This window comes from Jatropha curcas, chromosome 5, assembly GCF_041381405.1.
Source record: "Jatropha curcas cultivar XTBG-Jc1 chromosome 5, XTBG_Jcur_1.0, whole genome shotgun sequence".
Classification (NCBI taxonomy): domain Eukaryota; kingdom Viridiplantae; phylum Streptophyta; class Magnoliopsida; order Malpighiales; family Euphorbiaceae; genus Jatropha; species Jatropha curcas.
The window spans coordinates 17992942-18008517 of NC_143155.1; the positions used below are offsets into that span (position 1 = coordinate 17992942).

The window sequence follows — 15576 nt, forward strand, 5'->3', positions numbered from 1 at the left end:
ATTAGGCCCCACCTTATGTTGAATCAGAATTTCAGTTGCCAGATTATAAGTTGACACTTAATTGGTATTTTTAAAAAGTTCAACCAACTAATTATTAAGATTTTCTGTTTTAAATACTAATTTGACGAAAAATTGAAAGTTCAAATACTAAATTTATCATTTATTCATTCGAACATTGATACATCATCATATCTATATATTTATATGAAAGTTAAAACAAAGAGAAATCTCAACTCTCTTGCTTTGTTCAGCATTCCATTTTTCTTTTTTAAGAATTTTTCTAGTTTTTTATAATTTTACTTAAATTTGATTGGTTCTCATAATCTTTTCTAATTAATTACTTATTTTTTTTAAAAAAATTAGTACCTATCTATCATCCATTAACTCTCACAATCTTAATTAATTATTCATTATCTATTCCCCCTAGTTGCTTCTTCACCTTAGTTACCTCTTCAGTCTCAAATTCTTGAATCCCGACCTCTATAAATCTCCAGTCCTCCATATATCATCTTCTTCTCCTTTCATGCTACTATTGCTTACCATCTAGCCAAAGGTTATTCAATTTCTTCTTTTTCTTATTGATCTATTGTATTCTAGGGTTGCGCTTTTATAGTTCTTTAACCAATTGATAATTTTATTTTAACCTTTTTATACCCAAATCTGATTAGGTTTTGATTTGAATGTACTAATTCAAAGGTAATTCAATGTATTTTTCTCCTTTTTTGGTGATTAATTGTGTTTACTTTCATTTTCACCTCTGATAGCACTTCCTGGAGGCTGAGTTTTTACCTCCAATAACACTTACGATTAATCATGATAAACTAGGCGATAAACTTTCTTTCAGATAAATTAACTTTATATAGCCAATCTGTTTGGTGTTTGTTCAAGATGAAGGATGTGTTCCCATGCATAGACTATGTTTGATGGCAGCCAAATGCTTTAAGTAAGGTTATGAGTCGCTGCTCCATAATTGGACCCTCATTTTGAGACCTCTAAAGCACACACATGCAAGAGTGGTGCAAAATTTTGCATGAATTGTTTGAAGCTAATACTAATGATTTAGTTTGCTTGTGTTGGTGTTAATGTATCTGTTCTATGGAATCTAAATTTTTACCTTTTATTGCTCTCTTGCGTGTAGAGAATTGCAGAAATTTGAAACTCATGTCGCACCATTTTGTTTTCAAATGGTGAGGGATGTTTGAATGCACCTGATGGGAGTTTAAAGTGATTGAGGATTTGAAGATTTTCTATAGCTCTTATGTTAACGAAGCCATGATGGCCGTAGAGGATGTTCAAAGTCTTGCTTTTTTTTTTTTTTTTTTTTTTTTTTTTTTTTTTTCCATTTTATGAGTCATTTTAATAGTCAAATTCTCTTCCATGTCCGAACTCCTGTAAATACATGTTTCAACTATAATAAGTTCAATTTAACATCAATATAGGACATGATCATTATATCCATGTCTTGATCATCTCTTATTTATAATGTATAATATTTTCTTTATTCCATTTGAGCTAAATGTCAATTTGGAGACAAAAATAAAAAAATAAAAGAGGGAAGAAACTTATAAAATATTTAGATTTTGAAAGCAATTATTATCATTTTTAATTTCAAAAACTATATTTACCAATTAATAATTTTCCTAATTGTATTACATATTTTGATAATATAACTTTTTTTTACAAATTAATTTATATTTATTTTATAAATTTAATTTAAATTTATAATCAATACCACTATCTTTTATCCTATCTATTTTTGAAAATAAACTAAAAACAAGATAATTATGACTTTTGTTTTGTTAAAACTATATCGTCCTTTTTCTCTCACTTATCTATATATTTTAATTGAATAACTTTATTCTTTTCAAATTTATTTTCAGATAACAAAAAAACTATATGCCTTTTTTATTTTCTTATTAAAATATCTATTTCTAAAAGTTATTACTTCATTTATTTATCTATTTTAATTGCATAATTTTTTTAAATATTTATTTAATATATATATATATATATATTTAAATAACTAGAGAATTTTTAATTTTAATAAAAAATTATATCTATCTACTAAAATTAAACAGTTATTCCTTCATGTATTTATATATTTTAATTGAATAATTTATTTTTCTAAATTTATTTAAAATTAATGAAAAATAATAGATATATACAGATTATTAAATAATTAAATAATTAATGACTTCTATTTTTCACAACTATATCTATATATTAAAATTAAAATTTATTCCCTTATTTATCATATATTTTAATATTTTAATTTATTTAATTTATTTTTTTAAAAAATATTTAATATTAATAGAAAATTAATAGATATATACAAATTATTAAATGACTATATAATTACAAAATTTTTTATAAAAAAACCATATCTATCTATTAAAATTAAAATTTATTTCGTCATTTATCTAAATATTTAATTTAAATAATTTATTTTTTAAAATTTATTTAATAATAATAATAAATTAATAGATATGTACAAATTGTTAAATAACTAAATAATTATGATTTTTTTGAAAAAATTATATCTATCTATAAAAATTAAAAATTGTCCCTTCATTTATCTAAATATTTTATTGGATAATAATTTTTTAAAATTTATTTAATATTAATAGAAAAACACATATATACAAATTATTAAATAAATATATAATTATGATCCTTTTTAATATATATATATATATATATTTTTATTAATATTAAATAATTTTTTAAAAATAAATTATCCAATTAAAATATATAGATAAATGAGAAAATAGTTTTTAATTTTAATATATATATATATATATATATATATATATATATATATATATATATACACACACACACAAATTATCGAGCTCAATAATAATATTCTTTATCTGTGTATATCTAAAATATACAATTAACTAAATATAGGTTTCTTTACTCCATATCATTATGATATTTGCCATTACTAAATTGTTTCAATTACATTCTGATTCTGATTTTTCTAACAAATTTAATAATCCATAATTGTTTATCAAAAAATAATAACATAACCGACTATAATAGTTATTAAAATAATATTTCACATGGGAAGTTCAAGAGACTCTTTTTGTTTACTATTCTTTTTTTTTATTTATAAATTTTATAATTTCTTTCTATGATTGAAAGCTTAACTTTGTTTTTTTATTTTGGTTTCTTCTTTTTTTTGTTGATTAAATATTTTGGTTTCTTCTTTTATTGTTGATTAAAAAAAGAACACAGTGACATTTCATTGCTTTTGTTTTTATTTATTTGGTTTTATTTTTTTTTTCACTTTTACTCTGTGTTTTCGTTTAGTTTTGTTCATTGTTGTAGGTATTTAAGTGTGTGCAATTCAAAAAGATTTAAAAATATTTTATATAATGATGAATTAATTATTATATTTTAATATGTTTTTTAATTATATACTACCAATTGGATAAATTTCTAAAAAATAGAAATCAAGCATTTAAATCATTTTAAATTTCTTACAAGATTTTATAATGAATAATAATTGTAGTCTATCTTTCCCTTAAAAATGAATTTTTATAATTTACTTAACATGTATATCTTTTGAAATAAAAAATATAATTATTATACAACCCGTATCACGAAGACCTTCTAATGTAATATAACTATGGACATTGCAAATTAATACCTTGTAATTTATATATTTTTTGAGAATTTATAATTTATATTTTTGAAGTGGAGAGAAAATATTCTATTTATTTGTCAAGAACATTTGTAAATAAATAAATTTGGGATAAGCATAAGGTATGACCTTTTCTTTTTGCATTCAAATGCAAAAGAAATTTCAGCAGTTAGGAGCCAGTGGACCTGCAGTTGGAAGTCAGGTCACAGCAACGGCAAGACAATGCGAGTACGGAACGACGTGGGTCCCTAACACAGTTAACGCTCCTCCTTCTTCTGGAAACGAAAAGTCTTTCATCTGAAATTGCCATAGCAATAACAAATCATTCTTCTCGTCCCTTGCTTAAGCAATTGAAGTCGAGGATGACGATGATGGATGCGATCAGAAGTTCTTCTACTATGATCTTTTCACTTATAGTTATTTCCTCTACTATTTTTGCTGTTTCTGCAAACAGCGGCGTCTTCAGCGTCAAGTACAGATACGCTGGCCGTGAACGCTCTCTTAGTGACTTAAAGGCACATGATGATCGCCGTCAGCTCCGTATTCTTGCCGGCGTCGATCTTCCTCTTGGCGGCAGTGGTCGTCCTGATGGTGTCGGGTTTGTTTTCGAAAATTCTGTAGATTTTATTTATTATTCTTGTTTAGGGACCATGGATGTTTGCTTTGTTTCAGTTGCTTGCCATCTGTGTTCTAACTCGGTATTGGCAGTACTATGTCTGTGTTGTTACATGATAGTTTATTGTTCATCATTTCTCTTTCATTTGGTTTGTTTCGAGTGTATTAGAGAATAACAGACTTCCAACCATGGAAGTTTTGCTTCTTATGAATTATAACAAATTATGAATTCCAGTATATATGTATATCAACTGTCTGATTTTTGTAGGCTTTATTATGCTAAGATAGGAATTGGAACACCTCCCAAGGACTACTATGTCCAAGTGGATACTGGAAGCGATATTATGTGGGTTAATTGCATTCAGTGTAAAGATTGCCCCAGAACAAGCACCCTGGGAGTAGGCTTCTTTTCTTTCCTTCTTCATTTTCCTGCATGTTTCTCAATTTCTTCTTGTTTAGAGCGGATCGCTATTGGTACCATATTATTCATATTCATATTGTTTCACATTCATATTTTTACCCTGTTTCTGATTTAGTCTTTTTCTTCTCGCAGATGGATCTTACACTGTATGATATTAAGGACTCAATCACTGGCAAGTTGGTTCCTTGTGATCACGAATTTTGCTATGAGATAAGTGAAGTTCCATTAAATGGCTGTATTGCAAATAAGTCTTGTACTTATCTTGAGATATATGGAGATGGGAGCTCTACTGCAGGCTATTTTGTGGAGGATGTTGTGCAATATGATAGAGTATCAGGTGATCTCCAGACTACATCGGCAAATGAAAGTGTTATATTTGGGTGAGCTTGTTATGTTTCTTAACATAGAATGCCTGATACAGTGTATTGTTTTATTTTATAAAAATGTCTGAATTTATAAACTTACAAATTTTGATATTTATGTTAGCTTGGATCATGCAAAATTAAGTAGTTTATTTTCATTAGGACTTCATATCAAGGTAAATATTTGGGTTATTGTTATTGTAATTTAGGGAAAGGGTTTTGCTAGCTAAGTGCTATGGTCCAATAAGATTGGAATTTTCAGGTTTATTTCTTTGTGCCGGTTTTATGTTAATGTCAATATTGTAAGCTGCATTCTACACTGACAAAGTTATTGGGGGCTTGGCTGAAGTTTTATTGTGACCTTCTCACTAGTTGTCATCCTTGAGGCTTGGTGATTGATATGTTATACAACTTGACTTGGTAGCCAACCAAGATATGTGTGCACGTGTATATCCATATGTATGCACGCATATCTATGCTTGCATATGTATCTATGGTGGACTATGCATATGTATGTGTGTGGGCGTGTATGCTTGCACATCTAGAAGTATGCATGTGTGTAAATGCACATAGATAAATCTACAGAATGTCATCGTGTGTATATTTGTCTTAGTTTTTAGTGCCTATTTATGTGTGTGTATATTTGAGAGTGAGTATATATGTTTTTGCTATATATCAATGTGAATGTGCTGAGCACAATGTTTTCTCATAGGTGTGGGGCTAGACAATCAGGGGATTTAGGCTCAACTAATGAAGAAGCTCTTGATGGTATTCTTGGTTTGGGAAAATCAAATTCTTCAATGATTTCACAATTGGCTTCCACAGGAAAAGTGAAAAAGATATTTGCTCATTGCTTAGATGGCATAAATGGAGGTGGTATCTTTGCTATTGGGCACGTTGTGCAACCAACTGTTAACATGACACCTTTGATACCAAATGAGTATGTTTTCAAGTTTGAAATGGTTTCTAGTTAAATTGTATATGATTAACCTTTTTGTTTGCAAATAGTTTTCTACCATACTGATGTGTTGTTCTTGTTCCTCACTCTTAGAGAATTGTCTTGGTTCATGAAAGAGTAAAAAGTCCTAATGGTTTGGGTTCAAATTTCCTAGTCATTGTCCAGGAAGTAAAGTACTTTGTTGATAAAGATAGTTGGACTTGGATCATATGTTTAAATGATCTCAAGATCCTTGTACATGCTTAGATTCGCTAAATTTTTTAGCTCTTTGTCGGGTGCGGAAGGTACCTTTGGGCTTTTCAATTTTTCATTTTGCAAATGCACTTTAAAAGACAATGAATATCCCTTAAAAATTGGTCTATGACTCTATGGTAAGCTTCTATTCTTAATTCGTTTGTTAAAATGTATTCAACTCAACTAATTATCAATTTAGTTTGGGCTGGCGGTATGGATAGCTTTTCTCCATTTAGAGTTACATATTCTACAAGGTATTCTATGGAAATGGCTTCTAAACCGCTTTTCCTTGAGCCGTCTTTGATGTTTCTCATCTCTTAACAACTTTAAAAGTCACTGCTTTTTATTCGCTTAGGTTCCATCACCTTGTCTTTTTAGGCATTGATTTTTTTTCCACTTTAAATGAACACAAGCCATTAGTCTATAGTAGGCACCTCATGATCATTTTGGATTCCTCCAATAAAGATCTTTTTTGCCATCAGATATTGGGTGGGTGCAAGTCTTCATTTTTTCTGACTTGGGGAATTGTGAATGTTCACGATATTAATTCTCTATTTGGAGAATCAGCTTGATCAAAGTTATCTTCTTTCCCACTCTCTTCATCCAAACCATTTTGTGTCGTGAAGTCCTATAATATCCACCACTCAACCTTATATGGAGAAAAATAAAATAGAAAATTGTTTGAACAACCCTAGCAAAATATAAAATATAAAATTCAGAATTGTAGAAGAGGACATTACATATGTTATGTCTGCTGTCATTTTGATGAAAACTAAAGTTTTCATGTAGCCTTATCCAAAACTAAAGTTCTCATGTAGCCTTATCCAAAAATGAGCACGACAATTTGGCACTTAAATAAGTGGGAAAAATCTGAAAAATTTAAAGAAATAGATGAGCTTGACACCCAAAATACCTATGCATTTGGATGCTCATATCCAAGGCCAAGCAATATAGTTATATACATAAAGTCACTATTATTGCCGTTACAATGCATGTTGTAATGAATAGCATCTTGTGTCTATTTTCATCAAGTTTTATTTGCTGGCTTTATATCTGCATTGATTAGTTTTTATTACTTAGTAATTCAGTTTTATCTTCTCAAACATGCATTTATGCTACAACTTGTAATATGGAATTTGATATGAAGCTTTGTCTTGATGCTAAAAAACATTTAGGCCCCATTACAATGTCAATATGTCAGCAGTTCAAGTTGGTGGTGATTTCCTACATCTTCCAACAGGAGTCTTTGAGGCGGGAGATAGGAAGGGAGCAATAATAGATAGTGGTACAACCTTGGCCTATCTCCCAGAAGTGGTTTATGATCCATTAATAAGTAAGGTATACCATATAAAAGGATTTATCATTTTCTAGAGATTTTCAATATAAATCGTCTACTCATGTGTTTCATATTCTTATTAGATATTCTCTCAGCAACCTGATCTGAAAGTTCATACTGTACATGACGAATATACATGCTTTCATTATTCTGGGAGGTACGGAATGTAGTGTAATACTATGGCTTACAACTTTCATCTGGATTGAAATATTAATTTTGATGTACAACAACAACGACGACAACCAAGCCTTACATTATTTCAGTTCAGCTTTTACAATGTTATACATGTTAGATATGATATTATGTTTTAAATCTTCAATGTCTTTTATGTTTCATGCTCATCCAATGTAATATGGGGTTAATTCTTGAATCTTTTGGAATTATAAGTTTTCTGCTTTTTAATGGTGGGAAGGTGTACTGTTGCTGGTTTTATCCTTTCACACTTCTTTTCTGTGTTTATGTTGGTTTGTTAGTGGGCATCTCATTATAACTTCAGTGCTAATTAGTTATCACCAGCATCTTAGTTGATTGATATAACAGAAGGAACATACAGAAAGCAAACTTGCGGCTGCTTCATAATGTGTTAAATGTTAATGCTGTGTATATTTGAGAAGATCATACCACCTTGATAATCTGATGTCTGTCTAAGTGCAGTAATTTGAATAGTTGATTTCAATTTTTGTTCATTTGAACAAGCATTTAATTTAAGAACAAATGGGTAATAGTTTTTTTTTTTTTTTTTTTTTTTTTTTTTTTAATATGACTATTAAGTGAACATTATTTGTTTTTCTGCTAGTTAGTATAATACAGAAGCCCTGCACTTTCCCCCAGCTTGGTATATTTGACTATTCTAGACGTACTATAATGAAATTCATGGAATTCTTTGATTTGTACTTTCTAAAGAATGGATATAATCTTATTTGATTGATAGGAATTATAAACAATTAATTATCACAAATTTGTTGGATGGAATATTAAAATATAGCAAATATTTAAAAAGTAAAACACTAAAATGATAAATAATTCTTTGATTAATATTTTCTCATCCTCAAATATATATCCCACAATTTTTTCCAGGCATAAGGCTGAAGGAGCATCTACTTATAGCTTTATATGCTTTGTTTCGATTACAGTGTGGATGAAGGATTTCCAAATGTAACTTTTCATTTTGAAAACTCGGTTGTCTTGAAGGTGCATCCACATGAATATCTATTCCCCTTCGTAAGTATATTGAGTTGCAAAATTTTCATAAATGATTTGTTTTATATTTTCTTTCTTTGTGGTTCTTTTCCCTTGATATTGCTTCACATATTCTATCTTAGAAGATTGTAGCCTAAAATTGCAATCATCTAGACTTAAGATATTATCGTCATCCTTTATTTTTTCAAAAGTTTGAGTTTTGCTTTACAAAACTGTTCTGGAGAACTTTTTGATTTGATTTCGTTTAAGTTGTTTATTAGTGGAGCAGTTTGATGTGGTTTATACGCCTTCCACAGGCATAGATCAGGTTTACGTTCCAGCCCATCTTGGAGAGAAGGGCTTCTTTTGTAATTATTCTTCGTTTTAGTAAGTAGGAAACTTAATTTATGTTTAGGTAGGGTTATTTAGGAATTTTATATTTTGGTCGGAGCCTCTACAAGCATATTTGGAGTTTTTAGTTGAACTGAAGTAATTTAGGTGTGACAACTTAAGGTTCTACATCACTTGGTATAGGATCCAATCCATTATTGTAACTGCCTTCTTTTGCTACCATCCTTAGTACTCATGTTAGAAAAAAAGAAAGTTTTGGTCATTGTCACATGAAAAGAACACGTTATTGGTTATTGGCCTTTCAAAATGATAACAATTCTTTTTTGCTGTCAAAATGCAGACCCTGCAAATCCCAACTGAAACCACCCTAACTTGCCCTACAGAAACCAATCAGCCACCATAATAAAAGCCTTTTTTGAGTTACCATTTGTTAGGATTTGCCTTTGTTGATGCCAGAAGTTCTGGAAACAGCTGGAACAACAAAAATGAACCTAACAGAATTTTGAGATGGTATGATTTGCCATTAAATGTTTCAAGAAGGGTTTATTATGCCAAATGTATACTCATGAGTTGAGTACAGTTTCCACCTAAAGTGCTTGCATTTGGCTGCAAAATTACAATTTGATTACTGTGTCTGATTCACAATATTTTTAAGTTATAGTTTTATTATAGATGCTTTCACTGTTCTGTACAAAAGTTGATTAATAAAATATTAATATATGATCGGACGCCTTTTATTTTTCATGCAATAATTGTTAGGAGATGATACGGTTACTATGTTTTGGTCAAATGGTGTTGCTTACATGCTTGGATGCTTACACCATTTTCACGTGAAAAAGGAGCTACTTTACAAATGTGGGAAATAATGGAAGTCCTCTTGTGCAGTGGAAAGATGATAGGACTAGTGAGTTTTTGTGGCAAGGCATGCATAAGGAGTTTAAGTGTAACCAAACAAGATTTCGTTTTGTAATTGGGAAGTAGAAATTTAGGAATCCTCAAGTAGATTTTTTTTACAAACTGATCATTAGATGGTAGTTTATTTATTTATTTATTTTAAACTAATAATATGGAAAGGAATGCATACAGGCTTAGTTTGTGGAATGCTGCTGGAATAGGCCCTTAAAGTTGGTGATAGGACTATAGTGTAATGTTGAACATGATTAAGTTGCCGAAACAGGTGTGATGTTTACTTGTTATTATGAGAATGAAAAAGCTATTGATATTATCTACAGAGTTTACAAGAGAAGGTTTTCAATGCAATGTAGAAAGTTGGAGAATCCTTGGGCAATTGAATTAGGATTATGGTTAGAAATTTTGTGTTTACAATTATTGAACTTGGGCTAGATTTTTGGGGATTTGAGGACTGGTTCCAGCTACATGATGCAACTAGGATCAGACTGTAGTTACCTAATTTGCTGCCCTCCTTAGGGTATCATTATCTTGGATGCATGTCCTGGACTGCAGTACTTTCACAGTCCAGATCTATATGAGTCAAATCGCACAGTTGTTATGTGTATTCACTTTTTTAGATATTCTAAACTAAAAAAAAAAAAATTATGTAAAGCTTCTAGGTCTAAAATTTTAACCAATGAAAGGCTTGATGGATCTAATAATTATAAATTGCATACCACAATACCAAATTAGCATACCAATTAAGCTTACCCCCCAGTATACTACACATTAAATTAAGTGGCATATTCTGTATCAGTATCTGTACCATGAACTGAAACACGTTATGTTTCAGGTAACTATGTGTTGGAATTTAGAATCTTGAGCTTTTGGATTCTGGGTTTGGAGAGACTGGAGTTTAATATATTTGAACCATAAAGATTTTGTATATTGCTGACTGATATATGTCAGAGTTTTGTGTTTGTTGCATATGTCAACCCATTGGCAAAAATTTCAAATACTGTGGTTCGTAGTAATGTCACTGCCAACCAATTACATAAATTGTACAAGAACTCATTTGCTGATTTGGACTTCTGCAGGAAGGTTTATGGTGTATTGGATGGCAAAACAGTGGAATGCAATCAAGGGATAGAAGGAACATGACTCTCTTAGGAGGTATTAATTAATTCCATACATGTGTTGCACATGGTTGACATGAATACTTACCATGTGTTTAAATATTAGATATTAAAGCTAATTAAACATATAAAATATTAGATAATTGATCTAGTTTGTATATTTTGAAGTAAAGTAAACCTAAAAAATCATATTGTGTGTCATAAACCTAATTTTCTAATGTTGATAAGATCTAAATTCAAAAGAAAACTTCCATTTCTTGCTTTTTCTCTTATTTAATCCCACAATTATCAACTTCTATCATAGTGAAAGTATAGCACATGGGCAAGCCCTATGAATTTCTTTTTGAGAGATATATGTTTGCAGTAAAAAGAAATAAGAGTGTAATTAGGGTTAAGAATTATATAGATTCAACTTGAAGTTTGCATTTAGGAATATATAAATAGGCTATGAATCCATATGGATATGCGGCTGTATTAACTTCAATTGTCCTAGAATAATTTTGATGAATTAAGAGTTTATAAATATGATTTGAACATAAATTCTTAATTGGTTTTGTTATATTTTAATCTATATTAATGCAACATATTTTTGGCTAGAGTTATTTGTGAACTTCTATATTCGTAATACCTTCCTATGTTAGGATTACACAATAATTCATATTCTAGGATTGTACATGTACATAAATACTTGCTATCACAAAGACTGATGTATCATGTATGAGAAATAGAATAAATTGTTTCTCTAAAACACTCAGGAATTAACACATATTAATTAGTTCTATTATGTTTTATTATATTTTTCTTTTATTACATAATCCATAATGTTGTATTATTGCAAAAATCTAATATATTTATATTAATTAGCATTTTTAAAATTTTATATTTCAACCATATCTGTTTTAGTATATTATAGTTAGGTAGGTAGGTTATGGATTTAGATGAGATTATATATTATTGATAGATAACAAATTATGTTATAGAAAAGTATAATTTGCTAGATGTATTATGGTTATTGATAAAATGTCTCATTGTAAAATATAAAAAAAAAAAATTATTGTTAAGGAAACACAAGTTACTCCTGAAAAGTCAACCTATAATCATTAATTAACATTACTAATAATTACTACTACTAATACTATAATGTTGTTAAATTAATTTAGTGTTTAAACTAAAATAATATAAGTATGATTATGCAACTCTCTAAGATGATATTTGATAGAAAAAACAAATTCAAAAAAGAAACAAAGTCTTCACTGGATTAACTTTTTAACTTATTAACTTTATTGCCTATAGTGAAGCAGGTTTTGTGTCATGATTATAAGGTGATTTTGGAAAGTGATATTTTAGTAAAAATATAATATTTTTTTATGTCCTTTATATAGTTCATTTAAAGGTTTTATCTCTTAGAAGACTATTATGTGCAAAACCTTGTACATGTTGATGTTATGCTTGTTTAGATCATTGAGGTTTCCTCATGCAATATTTGTATTTTCTAGAACAAAATTGTCGCCATGGTGTTCATTTAGGAGACTTTTAATGCATTCGGCCTAAAATCTGAACCAGTTAAACAAAAGTATTTCATGTTAAGCCTATAATTTATCTAATTTGATCCTTTAAATATCTGATGTTTATAGTTAACTGTACATGGTTGGTTTGTTGATTCATTGAATCTATCCCATATCAAAAAAAGGAAAAAAGAAAAAGCCAAAAAAGGGTAAAAAAGAAGGCTTATAGATTTTGAAAATTGGGTTTACTATGTTGTCTGATTGCTTTGCTAATTGTCATGATATATGACTTAATGAAGCAAATCTCGAATGCTAATGGACAACTAGCTGGAATTGGTGTCTATAGGGTGATGTCATTAGTAAATGATTATCAATTGATGAATAAACAATATGTTATGTGATTCTTTTAATCTCTATTCTGCATCTGTTTTCTTCTGCAGATTTAGTACTTTCAAACAAGCTAGTTTTGTATGATCTCGAACGTCAGGCCATTGGATGGACCGAGTACAATTGTGAGTCTAAAAGTTATTTCTCAACGCCTTTGTTTACTGGTTCACATCATGCTTTTGTTGTTTTTCAATTAGATGACTTTCTGGTTCTTCTTTGTGTTATGTTAGACATGTCTTCTTTGATTGGGGGTGGGTGGAAATCGAAGGCATGCCTAAAGTTCCACAAAGAAGCGCACACACCATCCCTTCGTGTTGTCATCAAAAATTAAACTTTACTAATTTGTTCAGAAATTGTAGCCAAATATCTTATGTTATTATATAGATTTTTATGTAATATGAATGTAAAGATCCATTGTTCATAAAGAAACCATAAAAAACTTCTCTTGTCAAGCTTCTTGAGTTGAAAGAAATCTGTGGTGGTTGTCCTTTTTCTCTGGTTTTTTTTTTTTTTTCTTTCTTCTATGTTTTTACTACATTGTTGCTGATTGTATTTGCTAAACTTCTGTCAAAAGTTAAAAAATTTTGGTTGCTCTTTTTTTCATTTTAAATCCTCAGAAATTGGGAACCTATGCTACATATTTGACTTTAAACTGAATGTGTGAAAATCAATGTCAATTTAAAGTAGTTTTCTATTTATGCTGACTTTTCCGTGCTTGATTTCAGGCTCATCAAGTATCAAAGTGCAGGATGAACGGACAGGAACAGTACATTTAGTAGGTTCACACTCTATTCCTTCTGCTTGCAGTTTGAATGCACAGTGGAGTATAATTTTGCTGTTAATCAGTACGCTGCTGCATATTTTAGTTTACTAAATTGCTACAACCAGCACAGAATAGCAATGGTCAATACTAAGATAAAGAGATCAAATATTAGAAATGAAACATACATTGAACAGCAGATACTATATTCTTAACCTGACATTCACTTTGGGTTAATATTTTCTTCCCATAGTGAATTGTGGAAATTTATAGGGGCCTTCAGCAGGTTTGGGTGTACATAGACTCTTTTTGCTTACAAGGGTTAGGTTCTCCAGTACTGCTATAAAATCAGTGTATTTAGATGGAATTTTGATGCTTACAATGCATAAGTGCACATGTAAGTTTTCAGGCTGAACAATGTCTATTCTTATACCAATTTAGAATTCCACCTCGTCCATGCAGAAGTCTAATTGGATATGACTGATTTAGGGCACATATCTGTTTAAACAGTTAGTACGAGAACATGTAGTTCTAGGTAACTTGACAGGTTCAAGAAAATGTGAAGCACGGATTAGAAAACACTAATGTGCTGACATTCATCTTACAGTTTTGCGAAACAGAATGGAAGATAGTTGGTAAGTTCTTATTCAAAGCAATTGCTTGTTATTTTCTCGTATGTTAGTCTCTACAGTTCTTCTTGTAGATTTTAAAAGGTTCTATACTGGTCAAGTTTTCAATGTGTGCTAAAATTTCTAGGGTAACCTAATTCATGAATCATCCCACATTTTGTGGACTCTGAGAAGGGGTGATGTACATAGCCTTGCCCTGACCTTTTATAGAGGCTGTTTTTGTAGCTTGAACACAGGCTGTTTCCGTAACTTGAACCCAGGGCCTCTGGGTCATAAGTTATGTAACTTTACTTTTATACCAAAAGTCATCCTCTAATGTGTGCTAAAATTCAAAACAGAAAAAAAAAATATTTCGCATTTTTTTAATGAGATTCAACTCTTTTAGTCCTTATTTTTCCCACTTTCTTGTAGCTATAGTTATCTGATGTTTATATATTGGGACACAATACCATTCTATTATAAATTGTCGCTGCTACATATAGTTTGCAGCTCAAAAGAAGAGATTTAGGTAAGAAGGTTTGAAACAGCAAGCGAAACATGATAGGAAGTTTTGTTTGTTTTGAAATTTACAGGATCAATTGAAGTGTGAAATATGACTTTATTTTTGCTTTTTTAGGAATTATATGTTTATGATTATCTCATACCAGTTCATGGGTCGGGCTTGGATTTGAAAATGCCAAAATTTTTGAAGTCTCAGCCTGTCCGTCCTGTAATTTTTTTCAAAAACTGAAGTTTGTGACCTAGTCTACTAATGGGTTATTATGCACATGCTTATGTACCATTCTTTAGTTCTTCCCCATCATAATTTATAGCGGAAATGTGAATATTAGGTTGTTGCTTCTGTTTTGCACCACTAGACTTTTACCTGCGGCTGTGATCGAGCCAAGTCAAGTCGATAAAGTGCTCAGCTTGAATTCGACTTGATTGGAAAACATGAAGTTTGAAACTCTAATCGAACTTCATTGAAGTTTAAGTTTCGAGGTCGAGCTCACTTTAATGGATACTTGAAATATATGAATTTTCAAGTCGACTCGATTCAACTCAGTTGATTGTAATTTTTAAAAAAATTACTATTTTATGAATATTAAAATAAAATTTGAATAACTTATGATAAGCTCGAACAAGCTCAAGTTGGAGCTTAAATTAGTAAACTATTAGTTTTA

At 29.9% G+C, this 15576-nt stretch overlaps 1 protein-coding gene across 2 annotated transcripts; it reads left to right on the forward strand.

Moving 5' to 3' along the window:
* The first annotated feature begins 3774 nt into the window (after positions 1–3774).
* Positions 3775–14436, forward strand: LOC105634340 (Eukaryotic aspartyl protease family protein). 2 transcript variants are annotated; one of them, XM_020679388.3, is made up of 11 exons: positions 3775–4247; positions 4533–4662; positions 4818–5065; positions 5760–5815; positions 5906–5987; positions 7415–7577; positions 7659–7732; positions 8709–8796; positions 11094–11169; positions 13078–13149; positions 13750–14436. In XM_020679388.3, the coding sequence occupies exons 1-11, from the start codon at positions 4012–4014 to the stop codon at positions 13896–13898; spliced, it is 1374 nt and encodes a 457-aa protein (XP_020535047.1). In that variant the 5' UTR covers positions 3775–4011; the 3' UTR covers positions 13899–14436. The 2 variants fall into 2 exon arrangements, with proteins under 2 accessions (XP_020535047.1, XP_012072575.1); XM_012217185.4 differs by having other exon boundaries at positions 3776–4247; positions 5760–5987; positions 13750–14239.
* Positions 14437–15576: the final 1140 nt, after the last annotated feature.

What these genes read in the sequence shown, in the direction of transcription:
- LOC105634340 (XM_012217185.4), top strand. Translation starts at nt 4,012, where the DNA reads ATGACGATGATGGATGCGATCAGAAGTTCTTCTACTATGATCTTTTCA. An exon ending in ACACCTTTGATACCAAATGA is followed by an intron (nt 5,988 to 7,414) that starts GTATGTTTTCAA and finishes AAAAACATTTAG; the next exon opens with GCCCCATTACAATGTCAATA. An exon ending in TGGATGGACCGAGTACAATT is followed by an intron (nt 13,150 to 13,749) that starts GTGAGTCTAAAA and finishes GCTTGATTTCAG; the next exon opens with GCTCATCAAGTATCAAAGTG.